Source organism: Myotis lucifugus, unplaced genomic scaffold, assembly GCF_000147115.1.
Source record: "Myotis lucifugus unplaced genomic scaffold, Myoluc2.0 scaffold_153, whole genome shotgun sequence".
Classification (NCBI taxonomy): domain Eukaryota; kingdom Metazoa; phylum Chordata; class Mammalia; order Chiroptera; family Vespertilionidae; genus Myotis; species Myotis lucifugus.
In genome coordinates, this window is record NW_005871201.1 from 61,996 (window position 1) to 84,380 (window position 22,385).

General features: G+C 45.6%; 1 protein-coding gene across 2 annotated transcripts; it reads right to left on the reverse strand.

Annotated features, from left to right (window-relative positions):
- Positions 1 to 1,535: 1,535 nt before the first annotated feature.
- HMGCS1 (3-hydroxy-3-methylglutaryl-CoA synthase 1) lies at positions 1,536 to 21,113 on the reverse strand. 2 transcript variants are annotated; one of them, XM_006095378.3, is made up of 11 exons: positions 20,962 to 21,102; positions 15,940 to 15,998; positions 14,154 to 14,611; positions 13,328 to 13,453; positions 12,658 to 12,822; positions 10,977 to 11,142; positions 10,003 to 10,173; positions 9,214 to 9,320; positions 4,515 to 4,640; positions 4,134 to 4,297; positions 1,536 to 3,235 (listed from the first exon to the last, which is right to left on the reverse strand). In XM_006095378.3, exons 3-11 carry the CDS (start codon positions 14,599 to 14,601, stop codon positions 3,146 to 3,148), a joined length of 1,563 nt encoding a protein of 520 aa, XP_006095440.1. In that variant the 5' UTR covers positions 14,602 to 14,611; positions 15,940 to 15,998; positions 20,962 to 21,102; the 3' UTR covers positions 1,536 to 3,145. The 2 variants fall into 2 exon arrangements, with proteins under 2 accessions (XP_006095440.1, XP_014316901.1); XM_014461415.2 differs by lacking the exon at positions 15,940 to 15,998 and having other exon boundaries at positions 3,016 to 3,235; positions 20,962 to 21,113.
- Positions 21,114 to 22,385: the final 1,272 nt, after the last annotated feature.

Here is a 22,385-nt window from a genome sequence, read left to right on the forward strand (position 1 = left end):
ACAAGAGAAAGCATTTCAACTAAGTCACAAGAGGACCAAAGTGGTTGCTTGCATCTATTTGAGTTTCTTCTAGTGTTTAAAATCTCGGAATTATCAGTGTTCATAAAAATAAACAAAAACCCAGAAGGTGAGGGGAAAAGTACACAAATTCATTTGAGAAGGGTAAGGACTCTTAAAACCATATTCCCTAGGGTTCTAGAATTTGCAAAAGTGACCTTAGAGAACAGAACACTGGCCTTTTTCTGAATGACCCAGAGGGACAGGAAATAAATGAAATTATTACTAAGTATTGAATATAGACATGACATGATAAAATGAGCTAATCAGTACCATAAAATTAGGTGTACTCCCTAATTCATACAATCCAAAAGAGTTGATGGGACTCAGATTACCTAGTCCAATTACTGCCAATGCAGAAATTCTCTGTAAAACCCCCGGGAGCACCAGGGACATGTACACATGACCCTTGGGCTGGAAGCTGTCGCTGAGCTATAGAATTTGCTCTGAATCCTTAATTGCTAACTCTTAATCTGAAGTTGTTTCAAGGAACACAAAGTAACTCTCTATATAAAAATTTATAGCAAGTCCAGTCGGTGTGGGTGAGTGGTTGGGCATCGACCCATGAACCAGGAGGTCACGGTTCTATTCCGATCAGGGCACGTGTTGCAGGCTCAATCCCCAATAGGAGGCATGCAGGAGGCAGCCCATCAAAGATTCTCTCATCATTGATGTTTCTCTCTCCGAAATCAATAAAAACCTATTTTTAAAAAATTTATAGCCCTCGCTGGTTTGATACAGTGGATAGAGCGTCGGCCTGCGGACTGAAGGGTCCTGGGTTCCATTCCAGTCAAGGGCACATGCCCAGGTTGCGGGCTCGATCCCCAGTGTGGGGCATGCAGGAGGCAGCCAATCAATGATTCTCTCTAATCATTGATGTTTCTATCTCTCTTTCCCTCTCCCTTCCTCTCTGAAATCAATAAAAATATATTTAAAAGAAATTATAGCAAACTTCATACATGCTTATCACCCAACTTGGAACTTCCTTTCTTTGTCTAAAGTGTAATAATAAATTATCAGTATAAATCACTCCACACTAGAGGGACAGTTCCTTGAAGGCAAGACCATATATCTTATAAATTTTATTTCTGACTTAAGTGAGTACCTTGTTTATATCACATTTTGGAATGTTTGTTGAATGATGAATGAATTGGTGAATGAATAAATTTAAATAACACACGTGCCCTTATTTATTTATTTAACTATATTTTTATTGATTTCAGAAAGGAAGGGAGAGGGAGAGAGAGATAGAAACATCAACGATGAGAGAGAACCATTGATTGGCTGCCTCCTGCACGCCCCCAACCTGGGCATATGCCCTTGACTGAAATCGAACCTGGGACCCTTCAGTCTGAAGTCCAACGCTCTATCCACTGAGCCAAACCAGCTAGGGCGAAGTGCCCATATTTAAAGATAGATTATCAGCTGATTTCTTGCCTAAATGTTAGTTTAGGAGAGAAAAAGAAGACGCAAATATCTGCCATATTTCTCGAAAACTTTATTCAAAGTTATTCACCTCACTGTCAATAAGGTGTACAGTTAATTCTGTGCCATATTACTGGGCCTGCCCATTGCTGGCAATGGACTTTGAGACAACCCTTTTTCTGACACCAAAGTTACTCTTTTTAAAACATACCAAACTCCCAATACTTGTGGAAGTATTGCATGCACCACTTTCCCATCGATCTTTAAATCTGAACTTCCATTATTTATCTGGATGTTAAAATGAAGTCATTTTAACAAAGTATGACTGTACAAATCAAAGTACCACTAGTTAATATTAGACAAGAGTATTTTACAAACACTACATTACATATTACCTTGCAATGTGAAACATTACATTTCATATTTGTGTACGTTTATTTTAGATAACTGAGACTTCACAGAATTTAACAGCAAATAAAGTTTTAAAAATTGAATTCTGTACATTAGTTCCAACTAGCTCTATTTTACAATCTATAAGGCTCATGTCATAGTTCAGCACCAAAAATATCTACAGAACTGTCTAGCCAGTCTTATTCGGACCTTGTGATGGTTTTCTTAAGGTGGAAGTCTGAGAAAATGCTTTATAGATCCTACTTCCAGATCTAAGTGGAATACTCATTTTGGCTGATTAAACTATGTAAAAACTTGGGTTTTACCTTTTTATTTTCATTAAACAGATTTTTTTTAAAAAAGGAAAAGAATACTTACACAGTCTTTCGGTTGCATTTATAACACTGACGCATCAGAGTAACTAGCGCCTTGCCCTATCCCTCCTTTTTAAAATTTTGAAAAGGCAGCCAGAAAAATGTTTTGTTTATTCTTCAAAATAGGGTACACAGAAGGACTGCAGCAACAAGCTTCCTCATACACAAGTTCCAGTAACATCTCAGTGTTTTTCCGCCTCGTCCAGCATGAACGGATTCAGGGCAGACCTAGAGCCACACTCAGAGCTGAAACACACCAGGCCGCCCTCCCAGGCCTGCTCAGGGCCAGCCTCTCCGCTCAGGCCCTGCAATCACTCGCCACCGCTGCCTGGATTTAAAGCCACATTCCAGTTTCCAACTCTTCTCTCCAGAATGTACAGAGTTTAGAAAAACAACATGTTTGTCTTGCCATTTTCAAACAGGGTTTGTGTATATCACATGTAAGAGCACATTCCTTAAACTAGAAACTTTTTATCAAAAACCACAGGTACTTTCAGTAATCTTGTTTGTTCAAAGTATAAAATTCTTATCCATTCAAAAAAATTAAAATCGAAGACCAGTACCTCTGCTCCTTTCTGCCAGAAACAAACGACTCATCAAACCACATTTAAAAACTAAGCTTCATGCATACGAATGGCCGGAGAGGTATGAAGTTTTGCAGAGCCCTTAACATCATGGAGAACAGTAAGCATCAGCTAGACTCAATAGGAAGCGAATTAGCAAACTGAGCAGAGACTTTCCCAAGAACACGATAGTTTTCCAGGCTCCATGTCAGTCACAAAATTTTAAGCAACATGTAATCCTTTAATATTGTCCCAGACATCCCATTCCCAACCGTTCCCATACATACCCCACCCCGCCCGGCCCACACGGGTCTTCCCCGCACGGCACGGCAGTTCTTAATGCTCCCCGTTGCTGATGACAGCTGCTTCCGGCTCTGCTGCCGTCCCCGGGAGCCGTGGCACTTTCTTCGCAGGACTTGGAATGTGCTAAAAATCAACGGGAGAAGCTGCCTCAGGTCACTGCTGCTTTGAGTCATGGTGCTAATGCAAGTTCCAGTAGAAAGGCAGAGCCCAACCTTGGAGGTTTATGCTAAATATATTCTATATAACTGTTCACAGCGGGAACTGAACACCATTCTTTACCTTATGGTGAACTTACACAACTATCAACACAGCAAGAGAGGGGGAGGCCAGAGACCCACCAGCCACGGCCTATACTTGTTACATTTCCCATTCACAACCCAAACGCCGGAAGGTTGACCTGCTACCTAGTTTGTATAATAGCAAGAAGCAAGATTGTGTTCACCAAGTTCGTGCTGAGGAGATATAATAAATAACTGCAAGGTTATAAAGTCCTCCGTTTGAACCTGGCTATGATCCTCGTCAAGCCATTTAACTTCTTATAGCCTCATCTCTAAAATGGGCATAGTATCATTAACCAAAAGGCCATTTTGATAAGGATTAAATTAGAAAATGAAAATAAAGTACCGAGCACGGTAGGAATTCAAAGCACAGCTATTATTGCCACCTCCTGGCAACTTTGGAGACCACTTTGTCAACGGCCCAAGAGAAGAGAGGTGAGGGCCGCAACACCCTATCCTTATGTTCTCTCCCAAGATGTGTCACAAATGAGCCTCTCTCTAGACCCGTCTTCCCCTCAATTCTGGTATTATTAAAACTTGAAAATGCTAACCATTTAAATGCAAGGACTTTATAAAACTGGGAAAGGGCACAGCTGGAACCCAAGCCCCAAGCCCGCTCTGAATCTCTCTTTCTGATATTCCCTAAGCTGCTAAGCCTCAGGTAGGCCCCCCACGCCCAGTAATCTGGGGATGGAAATGTCCCCCACCAAAGCCCACGACCAACCACCACACGCTCCCTGTACCTCAGTGGCTGTGCTTGAATGCACAAGTCCTACTCCTTCATTCAAAGTGTTGGCATTTGGAGAGGGTCGCCGGGCGTAAGTTCTCCTGTGCTTTTCATCCACTCGAACCAGGTACCATGTTCCTTCAACAAGGGAATCTATGGAACTCTGGGGAATGTAGTTGCCTGAAGGAAAGGCGGAGAATGTGAACAATTAGTTATATACACAACTTACCTGGTAATAAACTGAAGAGTTGTATATTTTCCTACAATTTTCACCAACATCAGGTTTGTACTGAATACAGCCTAGATCTGTGGATAACCGTATCTTTATGTGGTATGTTTCATGTTGTTACAGGCTTTGGGATGTATATGTGTGTATATTAACAACAGAATATTTTACCCAGGTGATGAGTGTCCTCTCTGAGCTTCATGCTTTCTGCAAAAGCAGCTGGTGCCACACACGTCCTTGAGTCGAGCCTCGATTTAAGGTCACATAGACTTGCTGTGATTTTATCAAGAGCAGAACCTAAAATAGTAAAGAATTCCAACATTAAAAATTAAAAATAGCATGCCCGAAAGCCTAAACAAAATGTTGCCAAGTGTTAAAAAAACACACTTTCACTGCTTGTTATAACTACTGGCTATTGTTTAAAGATAAGATGGTATCTACTGCCCCAGCCGGTGTGGCTCAGTTGGTTGGGGCATCATCCTGTGCACCAAAGGGTCATGGGTTTGATTCCTGGTCAGGGCACAGACCCAGGTTGCGGTTGGGGTGCATACAGGAGGCAACCAAGCAGTTACTCACATCAATGTTTCTCTTTCTCTCTAAAAATCAATTCTAAAAAATATCCTATCTAATAATAGAGAAACATGGTAATTAACCGTAACTTCGCTACCCTTCCCATTGGCTAATCAGCGAGATATGCAAATTAAATGCCAACCAAGATGGCGGCTGGCAGCCAGGCAGCTGAAGCGAACATGAGGCTGGCTTGCTACAGTGACGGAGGAAGCCAAGGTTCCCTGCCTGCCGCAGCCCAGCTCTGAGCTCCGGATGCAACAATGTTGCAATTATAGAAGCTAAACAAACCCAGAAACCTGCTTTCAGCCGCCAGCGGGCTCAGAGCTTAGAGCGCCAGTGATGGCAACAGAGTTTCAATTATAGAAGCTAAACAAACCCAGATACCTGCTTTCAGCCAGCCACAGCCTCAGAGCTGGAGCTGGCTCTCAGCTCCAGTGACAGCTATAGAAGGTCAATAAATCCCAAAATAAAAAAAAAAAAGGAAATAAAAGAGGCTGGGAGCTTCAGTCGCTCGCCAGCCTGAAAACGGCCCTCAGCCCCTCACCCAGACTGGCCAGGCACCCCAGTGGGGACCCCCACCCTGAAGGGGGTGTGACCAGCTGCAAACAGCCATCAGCCCGTCATCCAGGCTGGCCAGGCACCCAAGCGGGACCCCCACCCTGATCCGGGACATCATTCAGTGCAAACCAGCCGGCCCCCACCCGTGCACCCAGGCCTCTATCCTATACAGTAAAAGGGTAATATGCAAACTGACCCTAACAGCAGAAAGACTGGGAATGACTGGTCACTATGACACACACTGACCACCAGGGGGCAGACGCTCAATGCAGAAGATGCCCTCTGGTGATCAGTCGCTCTCACAGCGGGGAGCTCTGCTCAGCCACAAGCCAGGCTGATGGCTGCCAGTACAGCGGTGGTGGTGGGAGCCTCTCCTGCCTCCTCAGCAGCGCTAAGGATGTCCGACTGCAGCTTAGGTCTGCTCCCTGCTGGCAAGTGGGCATCCCCCAAGGGCTCCCGGGCTGCCAGAGGGATGTCTGATTGCCAGCTTAGGCCCAATCCCCCGGGGAGCAGGCCTAAGCCAGCAAGTGGTCACCCCCGAGGGGTCCCAGACTACAAGAGGGCACAGGCCAGGCTGAGGGACCCCCCCACCCCCGAGTGCACAAATTTTTGTGCACCAGGCCTCTAGTCCTATATAATAAAAGCCTAATATGCTAAGTGTCTGGTTGTCTGGTCAGCTGTTCAACCAATCAAAGTGTAATATGCTAATGATATGCTAAGGTCGCTCAACCGCTTGCTATGATGTGCACTAATCACTAGGGGGCAGACAGTCGACCGGTTGCTATGATGTGCACTGACCACCAGGAGGCAGACGCTCTGACTGGTAGGTTAGCTTGCTGCTGGGGTCCGGCCAATAGGGACTGAGTGAGACAGGCAGACATACAGTCCCTCCCCAGCTGGCCAACAACCCGAGTCTCTCCCTTGCCCCAGCTGTTGTAAATACAGGTGCTGGTGGGCCACCTTATGCGATGACGGAGGGCGCCAAAAGGGGGAAATCAGAAAATCTGAGTAGGAATGACTCAACAATTCCTGTTGAAAAACCAAGTGGGATCTCTTGGCCTGGCCTGCTTCCTCTCACAATCTGGAACCCTCGGGGGATGTCAGAGAGCTGGTTTTGACCTGATCCTGCAGGCCAGGCTGAGGGACCCCACTGGTGCACAAATTCGTGCACAGGGCCTCTAGTATATATATATTTAAAGATAAGATGGTATCTACCTGACACAGCTTCTATGACCTCTGACTAGACACCTGTTCAGTGTCAGCCAGTGCACAAGTTTTTAAACAGGTGAGGTTGAGACTATAAATAACTTGTATAGAGGCAGTTTTTAAAGCAGTGCCAAGTCTACCACCATTCTGTTTTTGCTCCTTCTACCACAGAGAAGGCACAGAAGTTTAAAAGTAGCCAAGACCATAAAGTTAGGAAAACTAGATAACTTAAATATTAGTGAACAGTAAGAAATGATTTGTTGGACTCGGGACCAAGATGGCGGCGTAGGTAAACACCGGAGACCGCTGCCGCAAACAACCATTTCAAAAATACAACTAAAAGACGGAACCGACATCACCCAGAACCACAGGAAGGCTGGCTGAAGAGAGACTCTACAACTAGAAGGAAAGAGAACAGCAAACCGAGGCTCAGAGGAGGCGCAGTGTGGAAAATACAAAGGTACCGAGGTGCGCGCGAAAGCGGGCTGGTGGCTGAGGGTGCGGTTGTCGTTTTCGGTCGGGAGTGAGTCTCAGACTCTGGGCTCCAGATCCGGGCGAGTCTCTAGGGACCCAGACTCAAACGGGAGAAGCGGAATTATCCGGCATCAGTTGGAACCTGAGGGTAGCTTTCTCTCCGAGGTTTGCAGCGGCTGCCGGGGTTCTGAGAAGCAGAGCCTCTGGGAACGGGACTGAGAGCGGCCATAACTGCTCCCTCCGCCCGCCCTGTTGACCCTGCCCCGCCCAAATCCTGCGCACAGCCATTTGCCGATCGCCTCAGGCAAAGGCTGGATTAGCGCCTCCCCAGAAGACAGACGTTTTCCACACAGCTGATTCTTATAGCCAGTCGGCCTGGTGGTCAAATCTCTCTAGTGTTAACTACAGCAATTAAGGCTTGGCTAGAACAAGACTGCGCACAAAGACCACAAGGGGGTGCACCAAGAAAGCATAAAAGATGCGGAGACAAAAAAACATGACAGAAATGGAGGATATGGAGCTAAGAATCGCAATTTTGAGGGCTTGCTATAAACTTGAGCAGAGCCTCACGAAAACTAATGAGACCCTCGATGCTACGATAAGGAAATTAGAAAGTAAGCATACACGGACTGAAATAAAGAATATTATACCCAATAGCATTCCAGAGGAGCACAAGAATCAAACCAAAGATTCGACAAAAAACACCCAATTGGAAAAGCTAAATGAAAAAAGAATCCGAAAGTGTGAAGATAGTGTAAGGAGCCTCTGGGACAGCTTCAAGCGCACTAATGTCAGAATTATCGGGGTGCCAGAAGATGAGAGACAGCAAGATATTGAAAACCTATTTGAAGAAATAATGGCAGAAAACTTCCCCCACCTGGTGAAAGAAATGGACTTACAGGTCCAAGAAGCGCAGAGAACCCCAAACAAAAGGAATCCAAAGAGGACCACACCAAGACACATCATCATTAAAATGCCAAGAGCAAAAGACAAAGAGAGAATCTTAAAAGCAGCAAGAGAAAGAGACTCAATTACCTACAAGGGAATACCCATACGACTGTCAGCTGATTTCTCAACAGAAACTTTGCAGGCCAGAAGGGAATGGCAAGAAATATTCAAAGTACTGAATACCAAGAACCTACAACCAAGATTACTTTATCCAGCAAAGCTATCATTCAGAATTGAAGGTCAGATAAAGAGCTTCACAGATAAGGAAAAGCTAAAGGACTTCATCACCACTAAACCAGTATTATACGAAATGCTGAAAGGTTTCCTTTAAGAAGAGGAAGAAGAAAAAGGTAAAGATACAAATTGTGAACAACAAACATGCATCTATCAACAAGTGAATCTAAGAATCAAGTGAATAAATAATCTGATGTACAGAATGAACTGGTGATTACAATGAATCAGGGACATAGAAGGGGAATGGACTGACTATTCTTGGGGGGGGGAAAGGGGAATGGGAGATGCGGGAAGAGAATGGACAAAAATCGTGCACCTATGGATGAGGACAGTGGGTGGGGAGTGAGGGCGGAGGGTGGGGCGGGAACTGGGAGCAGGGGAGTTATGGGAAAAAAAGAGGAACAAATGTAATCAGAACAATAAAGATTTAATTAAAAAAAAAAAAAAAAGAAATGATTTGTTATTCACTCATGTGATCAGACTGAATCATTAAACACTCAAAAAGCTGCCTGCCTTAAGTAGATATGCTTCCTTTCCCCTGACTACATGTTGAGAACACAAGATGAAAGGTAAAGTTATTTGCCAAAAAAGGAAAAATCAAAACACTCCACCATAAAATGTTTAAACTGGTATTTTTTCCTGATTTGGAAGGGTGGAGAGAAGATATCCTCAGGCAGACAGAACTGCCTTCACCCAGGTAAGGCAGATTCTTAGATGAGAGTAAAACCCAGCTGTGTGGGAAGAAGTACTGACATTGAAATGCAGCAACACCCTGTGGGACAGACGCCCTGTGGGACAGACTGAGCGTGCTTGAGAAGCTGTTGGACAACCTGCCCAGAACAGGCTCCCACACGTTCTTGTTGAAAGACTTTGTGTTTACCTGGGGTGGCATCTTGGGTAACTTTAAGGGAGTACAGGGTGGCAGCCAAGCCAGAGCCATAGGAGAACACGCCAATCCTCTTTCCTGCCAGCTGCTGAGGCGAGTACCTGTACAGGGGAGGAGCCAGGAAACTTAACTGATGTGAAACAACAGTGTGCAGAAAGCTCTGAGCTGGACTAGGAACTCGTCCTATAGCCTGAGGGACCTAACCTAAAGCTTGACTTGACAGCTAGCCCACAGAACCAAGCTGTTCATGTCTTCGAGAGGAGGGGGCTTATGAAAGTTATTTTACCATAAAATAAGTCACCTTGTCAACCGGGCATTTCTGGTTCAACTGCTGGTCAGGAATAATAAAACCATGAGAACAGGAGCCAGAAAAGCCAGTGTGCCTAGTCGGTGTGGCTCAGTGGTTGAGTGTTGACCTATGAACCAGGAGGTCACGGTTTGATTCCCAATCAGGGCATATTCCTGGGTTGTGGGCCTGATCCCCAGTGGGGGTTTGCAGGAAGAAGCTAATCCATGATTCTCTCTCATCATTGATGTTTCTGTCTCTCTATCCCTCTCCTGTTCTCTCTAAAATCAATAAAAATATGTATTTTTTTTTTAAACAGCCATGTTGACATGAAATACTATGGAATAACGGTAGCCTCACCCCATATATTCTTTAAGTCAATGGACAATAGGCTAGAGAGCCTGGAAGTACAATTTCCGTGACCTGGCACCGAAGCTGGTCTTAGAATCCTAACATTCCCTGAATGAGGGGAGTTAGTAGCGGAAAGTGATACTTACTGGGCCAGAACAGAGGCAAGGGAGCCATACACGGAGGACGTGTACATGTTTCCATTCTGATTGGATACGAGCAAAGATGCCTTCGTTTTCTGATTGAAGAGGTCAGAACTAGCCTTCATAAATGCCTTTTCCACATCTCTATCAAAGTAAGTATCTTCTAATTTAACATCCCTGAAAGATTTGTAAAAGACAGCTTTAGTGTTCAAAGACTCCATGTTTATTGTATTAGTGTACCCAATTACTATTCTAATCTCCAACTGTGTATGATTCTGTTCTTTATGATTCCATTTGTTAAAGGCCAGGTAGTAGCATGCTAATTGATATGGAAGATATAACAGTTGTAAACAGATCATCCTTTTTCTCAAAGTTTTTAATAACCAAGTTAAGACAACTTGCTTCTAATGGGTTAATACACACACTAAAGTGTTGCTGTCACCAAAAAGAATATACTATTTTGAGTCCATAATAATGTCTATTGAGTTAGGAGAATCATTGTATTACAGGAGCCAAGTCTTAAAAGGTGAGTAGAATTTCATCAGATGGAAAAGGGGTAGGTGAGGAAAAGTGGAAGGAGGTTGGCAGTGAGCCTGAACAGTGCGGAAGCTATGGAAGGGAGGCCGACTCTGACAGTGAGCAGATGAATCTGGGGCCCAGGGCTGGGGAGAGGCAGGAGGAGAGTGAAGAGACTGTTGTAAATATAGGCGCTGGTGGGCCACATTATCATGCTGATGACAGAGGGCGCCAAAAGGGGAAAATCAGAAAAGCTGAGTAGAAATGACTCAACAATTCCTGTAGGTAAGCCACCACTTCTCTGGGACTCGGTTTCTTCACTGATGACACAAATAGGTTAGACTAGATTACTTCTAAAATCCTTTGGACTCTAAAAATTTCAGGACTGTACAAATAATAGTTTAACAGATAGGTATAAGAAATGTTCTCATATAGGAGGAAAAAAACCCTAACATTCCACTTACCCAAAGGCTTCCAGGCCACCATAGATGCTATTTTTATCTCTGTTCTGGTCATTCAGGAAGTCATTCAGCATCATCCGAGCCAGAGATTTCTGAACCAGTTTACAGTAGGGTGAGTGGAAGATCATGAAGCTGAAATCGTTCAAGGTAAAATCTCTATCATTTCCCTCTGAAAAAGAAATCCAAAGACATTATGAAATTCATGTAATTGACTTTTGAAGTTTTATTTTTGAACAGGGCTAGGATGTTTTTATATCTTTAAATCACAACCAAAAATATACGGTACAATGAAATACCTGTGTGGTTTAAAATGCTTATCAAAAAGACAGTCAGAGATAGAATATACACTACCATATTACTGGTTTTCAGAGGTAACAGTCAAAACCCATTAGTGGATTGTGTAATCAAGTTAGTGGGTCAGGGCTAGGAGTTTTTTATCTTAAAAAATTATAGTTTAAAAAATTAAATAGAAAATAAGCTGCATAATTCACAGCATGAATAAGCAATTTCATGACACTTTTCTTTGGGTTCAGCACACACAAAGGATGTAAAGTGTATTTCTCACTGCATGTCCTAACAGTTATAGAATCGCCGTACCCTTCAATACAGGCTGCTCAGCAGTGCCCATTTTACAGACTGCAGCAATGCTGCTTGTCCAGATCCACCAGGTGTCTGAATATACTTCTAACCCTCTCTCACAACCTCATAAAGCCACGCTGGACTATGGGAAAAGTATATTTTATCTGATAATACTGTGCGTTGTAACAGCACTGACTCAATACTGCCCTTTTCCGTACCTCAGAACTCCTTTGGCTGAGCCTGTCTCCTCCTGGAAAAGATATGCTGTATCCAGCAGAAGAGTTAAGCAGCTATATCTATTTCTTCCCCTAGTCAAAATACATGCCCGGTTTTTAGGCAGTCTGTACTGGTCAGAAAGCAGTGCCTGAATTAATACCTGAGACTGTGCTGTGTCCTGCTGAAGTTCTGTCAGAATGTTGTTTTGTAGACAATGTGCCATGTTGTGACCATCTACCTCCGCGCTGTAATCAAGTTACTCTGTGAAGTCTGCCACCCTTTTGAGTGGTCATCAAAGACACAGACTGCCTGTGGCTCACCAAGTGTCTCAAAGCATGTACCCGAGCTTATATCGTCATTACTTTTATTCTAAAAAGCTACGCAGCTTTAAAAAAGCTATTCAGCCTAGATTCTGAAAACTATTAAAAAGTATACGACTGGGGAGAAAAAAAGAACCTTTTCAGGGTTAAAGATGGAGATTAATGATGACATTAAAAAAGCCAATATGAATCCACAGGTCAAGTACAAATGGGGGGAGAAATTGACCTTCTTACAGCTTTCTCTGGACACAGTCACAAACTAAAACCTGTGGAAGGACCTTTCACAAAAGATGAACAAAATTCAAGCTACTTTCTTTTACCCTACTTTTTAGTTTTCTTACTGGGGATAAGTCGGCCTAAGTACTTGTGCAGAGATATCTCATTTCCAAAGCTTACCTCTTTTCCTAAATTACACATTCCCCAAAACTACAGGAAATGCCACTTGGTGGGTGAGGAAGACATGGTTAAAGGACTCTGATTGATGAAGGATGCCCATGAGCAGTTTCTCACTGAAGACACCCAGACGGTTGTCTACACAGACCAAGCTGAGGAGAGCGGCGGAAACCCACCTTTCTGCCACTGGGCACGGATCTTTTTGCGGTAGACAGAGTAGCAGCGGTCTAATGCACTGAGGTAGCACTGGATGGAGAGTCTCCCATCCACGATGGGATATTCGGAAAGCATGTCAGGCTTGTAAAAGTCATAGGCATGTTGCATGTGTGTCCCACGAAGTCCTATTAGAACCAAAAAGGAAGATGTCCATGGATTTCTGCTTCTTGATGTCAGCATGCTAGCAAGCATTACTGGGCCCTCCTTAACTAGTCAACTCTCGCCTCTTGCAGTATAAGCATCACAAGGTGAAGCCAATAGTAACTGAAACAACTGTATCCACAATAGGCCTAAGACTCCTTGGCTATACATTTTCATGCAAGCTTCATAAATCTAACTGGGAGACTACGATTGCTTTACTAAACGGAAATAAAGCTTGCCACTTATTGTGTGACTACGGGCAAGTGCTTCCTTTAAGTTATTACTTAAACCCATTTTATTTCTCTGCAAAATGGACAGGACATTGCTCACCACATACAATTGCTATGAAGACTAAATATGATAATACAAAGAAAGCACTTAGCAAGTAGTGTCTGCTGTGAATGACCACTCAGTAAGCACTAGCTTCTATTTTCAAATTTCTCAGCATACTGTGCTAATTTTAAAAAAACAAAAAACATTCCCACTCACCTCGTTCAAAAATTAAAGGAGCATTTGGCCCAATGAGCAGAGCAATGGCTCCGACGCCACCTGTAGGCCGAGCATTTCCTGTGGCATACACGGCAATATCTCCTGCAACTACCAGGGCATACCGTCCTGAAAAACATCATCAGTGCAAAAGAAGGTGATCCATACTGTAAATATTACACGTGGAAACTGAAGTGTTACATTTCCCCCAGAATATGCTTTCCCCATCTTTGGAAAATGGGCCCTGGCCGGGTGGCTCAGTTGGTTAGAGCATTGTCCCGTACACCAAAAGGTTTCTGGTTCAATTCCCAGTCAGGACACATACCTAGGTTGAGGGTTCAATCCTCAGTCAGGGCATGTACAGGAAGCAACCAATTGATGTTTCTCTTTCACATCAATGTTTCCCTCTCTCTCTAAAATCAATAAAAAGTACATATCCTTGGGGTGAGGATTAAAAAAAAAATGGTCTAAGTTTTGATAAGGTAATATCCTACATGATAAAGATAACAGATTCATAATGCAGATATGCTTAAAGTCTTAGCTATCTTCCTGAACATATACCAACAAGCGTAAGTGGTAACGTTTGCATATAGCATTCATTAAAAGGTCAACTGGGCCATGGGTTCGATTCCAGTCAAGGGCACATGCCCGGATTGCGGGCTTGATCCCCAGTATGGGGTGTGCAGGAGGCAGCCGATCAATGATTCTCTCTCTTTCCGCCTTCCTCTCTGAAATCAATAAAAATATATTTTAAAATTTTTTTAAAAAAAGGTCATCTGGGCCTATTCATCCTCAGAGATTGTTTCTTTGGAATAGAGACATAACGCACCATCCCAGGAGCTGGACTCGATCCAGTTCACAGCATTGAAGACAGCAGCCGTGCCTCCGTAGCAGGCGTTCGTGGTATCTATTCCTTCTACATCTGTGTTCCCAGACTCCTCAAAGAGCTGCATCAAATTGGTCTTCACTGACTTGGATTTGTCGATGATTGTCTCTGTTCCGACTTCCAGCCGCCCAATGCAATCATAAGAAAGGCCATTTCTCTCCATGAGGTTCTGAACCACAGTCATGCAAAGAGAGTTGATATCTTCTCTATCCGTGCAGAAGCCCATCCTGGCCTGGCCCAAGCCAATAGTATACTTTCCAGCATCTACACCATCGTATTTTTCCAACTCGGCTTGATCAACATATTGAGAAGGAAAATAGATCTCAAGGGCAACAATGCCCACATCTTTTGGCCAGGAGGCTTCTGCATTCAAAGGAAGTGACCCAGGCATGGTGCGAGAGCTTCAGGAAGAAGAAAAGAACATTATTTCAGGTTCTAAACTGTTAAGTTCAAATTTGAGAAATCAACATTAAGAGTTCAACTATCACCTAAAATATTAGTTTACTTTTAAGTTCATCATACTTTACTTGGGGCAGTCAATTTTAAATATAACAATTATAGTAAGAATGAAGTACTATTATTCAAAATTATCATCTTTCAGAAAAGCTTGCACTTTATTCAAAATTAGACTTCTTTAATATATTTTATTGATTTTTTTACAGAGAGGGATAGAGAGCTAGAAACATCGATGAGAGAGAAACATCGATCAGCTGCCTCCTGCACACCCCTGACTGGGGATGTGCCCGCAACCAAGGTACATGCTCCCGACCAGAATCAAACCCGGGATCCTTGAGTCCGCAGGCCGATGCTCTATCCACTGAGCCAAACCAGTTAGGGCCAAAACTATACATCTTTAGATTTAAAGTATGATTATTAGAAATAAAGGAAACTCAAATAAGATTCTTCCATGTTGTAAAGAACTATGTGATATTGTCTGTCTCTTTCTCTCTCTCTCTCTCTTCCACTCTCTCTAAAAATCAATGGGTGAGGATTAACAATAAAAAGTGTTTTAATTGAGTTGAGAGAGGAAGAGAGAGGGAGAGAGAGAAAAAAAATCGATGTAAGAGCGTACCATTGGCTGCCTCCCACATGCACCCAGATCAGGGATCAAGCCTGCAACCTGGGCATGTGCTCTGACTGGAAACAGAAATGTGATTTCCTGGTTGATAGGTCAATGCTCAACCATTGAGCCATGCCAGCCAGGCTCTTTTACAAATATATATATTTTAGTGATTTTAAAGAGAAAGGGAGAGGGAAGGAGAAACAGAAACATCAATGAGAATCACTGATTGGCTGCCTCCTCCATACCCCCCATTGGGGATCGAGCCTGCAACCCCAACATGTGCCCTGACCAGGAACCGAACCATGACCTTCTGGTTCATACATTGACATTCAACCACTGAGCAACACTGGCTGGACTAAATTTCTTTAAAGAGGAATGAAAGGTACACTTTCACCACAGCTCTGGAAACCTTTAAAGCTATCTTCCAACAAGAAAGTACCAACAAGACTCAAGTCTGTTCTAAAGCAAAGGCTCAACCCTCCCAGCGAAAGATTTTTACATTAGTCCATTAAACACAAAATTAGCATTCACTAGTATTTCAAGCTAGGGTGTAACCCTGTACAGGGTTTGAGGCTGTGTGGCATGTATTATTTGCCCTGAGGTAAAAATTAAATTCCCCCTTCCTTTCGAGAGGACACTCCTTAGCAGCATGACAGGGTGCCATACCTGTGTGAGGGACAAAGAACTTCAGTCTCCAGGTCTGTCACTGTTTCCTCCTTCAGGCACTAGGAATTTCAAATAAGTCATAAATTACCACATGAATTCAAAAAACAACTTCAAAGTGAGTTAAACATTTCCTTATCCAATTACATAATGTAGTACAGAATTTGACCTTGCTTAGGAAAAATGTTACCTAACGCTTATAGATAAACCTTTCCCCCTTTATTGTATTAGCTCTTATAGGGGCAGGTTCAGACCTCAGGATTTTTCAAACAAAATACCTATCTTTCTAGCAAGATGTAATTATCCTCATTTACTCACTCATGCCTCTAGTTTTCAACTCGGCGGCATTCAGCCACATTCATTTGCCCCAACCTTTTAGAGTGATTTCCCCTTAGTGCTTGTACTGAAAACTACCCGGGGTGGGGGTGGGAGGCAGGGGCAGGTCAGAGAGGGTCAATGGGGGAAGAAGGGAGACATCTGTAATACTTTCAACAATGATTATTTTAAATAAATAAATAAATAAAGTGGAAAGAAAATGGGATGATGACCTGCAGCACTTCCTTTAGTCCACGTGTGCTGTAGGGTTGTTACTTGAGACAACAGTTCCTGTTTAACAGTTTCCTTTGCTCTCTAAGTACTGGCCAACTTGGCATTGGCCCAGAGACTACAATGAGATGCTATTTAGTAAAGCTTTACTTTCTTCACATCAGTAGATCACTTAAGAGCTCTTCAGACTTCGTACCTACTTCATTACGTTTAACCTCACCTCCCAAAATAAACCAATCCTGCCCTGGCCAGTGTGGCTCAGTTGGCTGGAGCGTCACCTCCGTGCACCAAAAGGTGGCAGGTTCAATCCCCAGGTCAGGGCACATGCGGGAGGCAGCTGATCGATGTTTCTCTCACATAGATGTTGATGTTTCTCTCTCCCTTCCTCCCTCCAAAATTCCACAAAACCTCTTTGATTAAAGTATTAAATACACACTTTGAAAAAATAACCTATTTTTTGTTCTTTATTCTCTCATTTTATGCTGTGTAGTCTGCAAATTAAGCAGACCATGCAGACCAGTTCTCACTGGTGGGGGGAAAGCATGATTCCCTCTGTATGTTGAGACTACTTAAATAGCAGTAATATTTCTTCTTTTTTTAAAATATATTTTATTGATTTTTTACAGAGAGGAAGGGAGATAGAGTAAGAAACATCGATGAGAGAGAAACATCAGCTGCCTCCCAAACACCCCCTACTGGGGATGTGCACGCAACCCAGGTACATGCCCTTGACCAGAATATCGAACCCGGGACCCTTCAGTCCGCAGGCCGACTCTCTATCCATATCCACTGAGCCAAACCGGTTAGGGCAGTAATTCTTCTTCTTGAAGCCATGTATGCATACGCATTCGACACTATTTATGCCAAGGAAATTTCCCCTAACTGCTGATATTCCTTCTTTCAATTTTAATTATTCAAACTGGGGAAGAAGGGGAGCATATGAGATCTTGCTCCTCGGTATATGTCGCCAGTTTGGCTCAGATAAACTCTTATAAAAATTCAAAAGATAACAATAACTAAATAAACTGGGCATGAATGTTGGGAGAGGGGGAAGAGGAAAGGGGAAAGAGAGGAGGGGAATGGGAGTAGAGAGAAAGAGGCGGGGGGAGCAGGCACTAGAGGCAAAGAAACAGAATGGAGAGTCGCCGGCTACTGGGGCTCCCTGGAGAAGGAGGCCTGGAGCACAAATGGAGGCAGTAAATGCCACTGTGGGGAAGAGTCCATGGGAAAGGGATTAGGCTTCCATCCTCTTCTGTCATCGCTAGCCAGGTTCTCTGTTCTCCCTGCAACAGCCCTGCCGAAGTCTCCAACAGATTTCTCCTAGAAGGTGTTTTCAGAGCAAGTGCCAGAGCCGAGCCGAGCAGCATGGGTCAGGGTCAGGACGTGGTTAATGAATCACCAGCGGCTGGGCAGGTTACCACAAAGGGTGTTTAGAAACTCCTGAGGCAATGAGTTTGGCAAAGATTAAAATGATGAGGCTGCCTAGTTCCTGCAACCATGTTCCTACAACCATGCTTTTTTCTGGGGTTTAGTCAGTTGTTCTGAATTCCTCCTGGCTCCCCTGTAGCTTGATTCCAACAGGTGGTCAGAGAAATTCAGGACACATTTGGGTACAAGATAAACTATAAGCAGTCACCTGGCGACCTGCTCACTATTACAGGAGAGGAATCCAGGCAATTGAGAATAAGCTGCCTTTCCACCACAGGAGCAAGCAAACAAGACTGCCGTGAAGAAAGCCTTCCTGTGCGGACACGCTGGCTGGTTCTCTAAGTATAAAACATGGATACCCCTGCCGACCCCCCCCACCACCACCTCAGTTACTGGTCTGCTTATCAGAGAGTATACTCATATTTCAATACCTTCTTGTAAGATTCCTCTACTAGGAAAGTTTCCTAGAGTTTTCTAATCAGGGCCCTGCACTCCTGCAGCAAGCACGTCATTCACACCAAAGTCTCCATATTCTACCCTCAAAAGAAAACTCTGAGAGGTCCTCCCATCCCCCCTGGGTTCCTAGACTCCTCTTGGGGGAAGGACTGTATTTTTATTCTTTTGAAATCCCTTTGAGACCTTGGAGTAAAGGGCATTCAACTGCCATTTTTTAAGGGGCTGAATTTGGAGTTAAAACAATTACAGGACAAATCTTGTAGATTTAGTACTTGTAGCTGCCCTCACTAGTAAGTTTTTTGCTATCACTTTTAAGGCGAGCGGCAGCACCAGAGTGTTCAGAAAATTAGCTCTCTACTGTTGCTGTTCAAAGCAAATGGTAGGTTTCCACTGTTCCCAGATCCTAACCCGAAAAATGTAAGGAATCGAAACGGAATCAGACGAGAACACTTGTTAGTCTTACAATCATTCCCACATGCACGCATCCCCAAGCACAAACCCTGCAGAGAAGACTGTGAGCTTGAAAGATTAGCTTCTCCTCTACTGCTCTAACTAGGTATACTCAGCTGATGGACAGCTAGTGAGCATCACACATGCCAAGCACTAGGGTGAATAGGTGATTAAGAACGAGTCCTGCCCTCCTCCCATTAGATTGGGTGACACATTTCTCAACCTCTTCAATCTATATCACCTTCTTGAGAAACATAGAAATATCACACCCTTCTATACTTGGTTCTTTAGGAACCCGACCTAAAATTATAAGCCTTGATACCCCTTTCTAAATGAAACTAAATAGTGATTCTGACATATAGCCCATCAAGCTCCTCCCTCCACAACCAACTTGTGTCTCCCCACATTCAGTTCCACTGGATTATGATTTTAAATAATTCTAGGGTACCAAGGAAACACGTCACATCAACATCAGGGTTCTGCATTTCCTGTGAGAAAAGCTATCTAAAATACTGACCAAAAATTCTCAAAACCAACCCCAGTGAAGAGAAACAAGACGTGAAAGCATTCTGGAGGAATATTTAAGTAAACAAGATCAAAAGCAAGCGCCAGAATTAGCCTAACAGATGATATGGCCGTCTATGGCCTCAAACGTCACATCCACTTAACTCTCCCCAAAGGGAAACACCCTCTAAGAACTGGAGTTACCGACTAAGGTAGCATGGAACTGAACTAAACTAGAACTGAAAATAGGACAAACTCAGAAGAGAGAAACCTACAAAGGACAAACAAAACAAAAAGAATGTCTTACTCCACCCCCCATAAAACATGCTCTTCCTGCTCTTCCTGTCCATACGAAAATAACTGAAATTTTGAAAATAAGGTGTTGATCAGAGAATGAACACAGACTGCTTAGGTGTCTCAAGCTGCAAAGACCCACTGGGCACAGGTCCGTGTTAAGGACTTTCAATCCGTCTCCTGACAGAATCTGTGCAGTACAGACAGGTCCACGCTCCATCTCAGAAGGAAAAGTCGGGTAGCTGCGTGAGCCCCTCCATTCGTCTTGATTTTGTCATTTATCTCGCTATCCCTTTTCATGACCTGACCCTGAAACGGAGCCCCTGGTGCTCAGCAGCAGACCTGGCCCGGCTGCAGCAGGCTGGCCAGAGCATCCGGAGGAAGGCCCGCAGCAGACGGAGCCCCGGAGAAGCCCGAGGAGCCCGAAGGCCCAGGCCACAGGCAAGCATGGCAAGCAGGGGCAGCCTCTCTTTACCTGTGGTCCAAACCCCTTCCCCCGGCGTGGCCCTGAGCCATCCCCTCTCTACCCCGGGCCGCGGCAGGACATGCGTTTGCAAAGGCTCCATAGACTTGCTTTGGGAATGTCCTTGACTTAACCCAAAACCTCTGGTGTGTGCAGGCCCTGTGGGTGCCTGGCCCATCACATCGTCCTAGCAGGTCAGGCTGGTCCTGAAGCTGTCGGCAGGGGGGAGGTACGGGGAACCCTGTTTTTAAAATGGGCATAAAAATGACGGAGGCGGAAGGTGGGAGGCAGGAATCTGGTCTCTGAAGCAAGCGCCGTGAGCAGCAGCCAAGAGCGCCAGCCCTCGGCCAGGTTCCTCGCGGCCGCGATGCCTACCTGCCCCTGCGCTCGGCTGGGGATGCTGCCCACTCCCCTTCCTCCCAGCAACTGCCCTGGGGTGGCAGGACACACCCCCCGCCAAGCCACAGCCCACGGGTGAGCTTCCCCATCCCCGGGCGTCCCCTTCACTGAAGGCGGCGGGAGCGCCCTGGCAACGCAGCTCCGGTCGCGTCCCCGGCAGATGCCCACGCCCGGCCCCTGCCCTGGCACCTCCGACTCCTGGCCGACTGTGTCCCTCGAACCCATAACCTTCAACGCCCTCTCGCCCTCTCCACTCCGCAACTCGCCAGCCCACCCCAGAGCCCCCGGCCCCGCCCCACGCCCGCCGCCTGCAGGGAGCCTCGCTCGGCTCTGACTCTCGGGGGCCAGGTCCCCCTCTGCCCCGAGCCGGGCCGAGCCGGACTTCTTCGGGCCTAGTCAAGGGCACCGCCTCCGCCTCCGCCGGCCCTCACCCCGCCCGCGGCCCCTCCGCCGTCCAGCGACGGCTCTCCGCGCGGGGCACTCACCCAGAGGTGACCGGGCGGCGGAGCGGCAAAGGGAGCGAGCCACGAAGGCGCAGGGCGCGGCGACTCCCCTCGCCACCGGCTTTATAGCCGCCCACCCGCCCGACTCCGGCAGCGCCGGGAGGCGGTGGGAGGCGGGGCAGTGGCTCAAGCAGCCAATCGCAGCCGGCAGACGAGCCCGGCAGTGCCCGCCCCCCAGCCTGGCTTCTACCAATCAGAAGGAAGGTAGAGGAGGGCGCTCGCTCGGATTTTTCCCTCGTGGCTGGAAGGGCGGGAGGAGGGGCGGTGTCCGAGTCGGAGGGCAGAGGAAGTGGGGTGAGAGAGTGACGTCGAGTGGCCCGAGAACCGGCCTGCCAATGAGAGCTCGGCGCCAGACGGCGAGAGCCAACGGGAGCGGAGTGAGAGGTTCGGCGGCCAATTGGAGCCGAGTGAGAGGAGACGGGGACCAATGGGGCCTCCGCGTCCCACCACTGGGGAGAGATGGTCCAGTGTGGGAGGCAAGTTGGTCCTCGCTGGAGAGTCCGTCCGGTTGCCTAGCAACCAGAGGGAGGCTTCACCTGTACGATTTCTGAAAACTTGATTTGAATTCGAGTTTAACGTTTTTCTAGTTTCCAGAGCAGCCAAGTGCGCCTGCCTTACAAGTGGGAGCAGAAGATGCCACCCAGAATTTGTAAATCTGTAAATAGTCTATTTGTAAATACTCAATATTGTCACCTCTTTCAAAACTATCCTGACTTTTTAAGAGATGCTATTGGGACAGTTCTTCCCAACTAAGCCTAAGAAGATAGTGTAGGGTTAGGCAGCAGCGAGGAGAGCGAGGGCTGTGCCGCGAGCAGGGAAGTGTGGTTCGGAGTCTGGGATGTTTGCCAGCCCAGGCACTCGGAGGAAGGGCTCCATGGGGCCTGTTCCCCACTGTTTCTTCTGAGCTTGATATGTGGTAGGTGCCAAATAAAAGGTTGTTAAAAAAAGGAAGACACCCCGCAATTCTCAGCGTAGGAAATCCACAGGATAGGGACTAACTCTCCCAGAAAACAGAGAGGAGCAATTCCAACTGAGGAAGTCACTGGAATACTACTTAGGAGGCTCCAAAGGAGGACCTTAGGGCCTTAAATTTGACCCCCCCCCAACTTACCCGCCTCCCCCACTGGCTTTATGGTCAATTCAATATGGACATTCCCTTTGCTGAAGACCACTTTTCACTTATGGTGACCACATTCCATTCTCTCCCCTCTGGGTATGCATAAAGAAGTCTCTGCCCAGAAAGATCCCACCAAAAGTCCTTTAAAAGCCGCTGACTCCCTTCACTGGGTGCTGGAGCCAACCAGGCTCAGCCACCTGGTGTGCGGATGATTCGTAATCCCTCACCACTCTGGCCTGGTGTTAGACTCTGCCTCCTCTCCTCCTCAGATAGGGAAACTCTAATACTT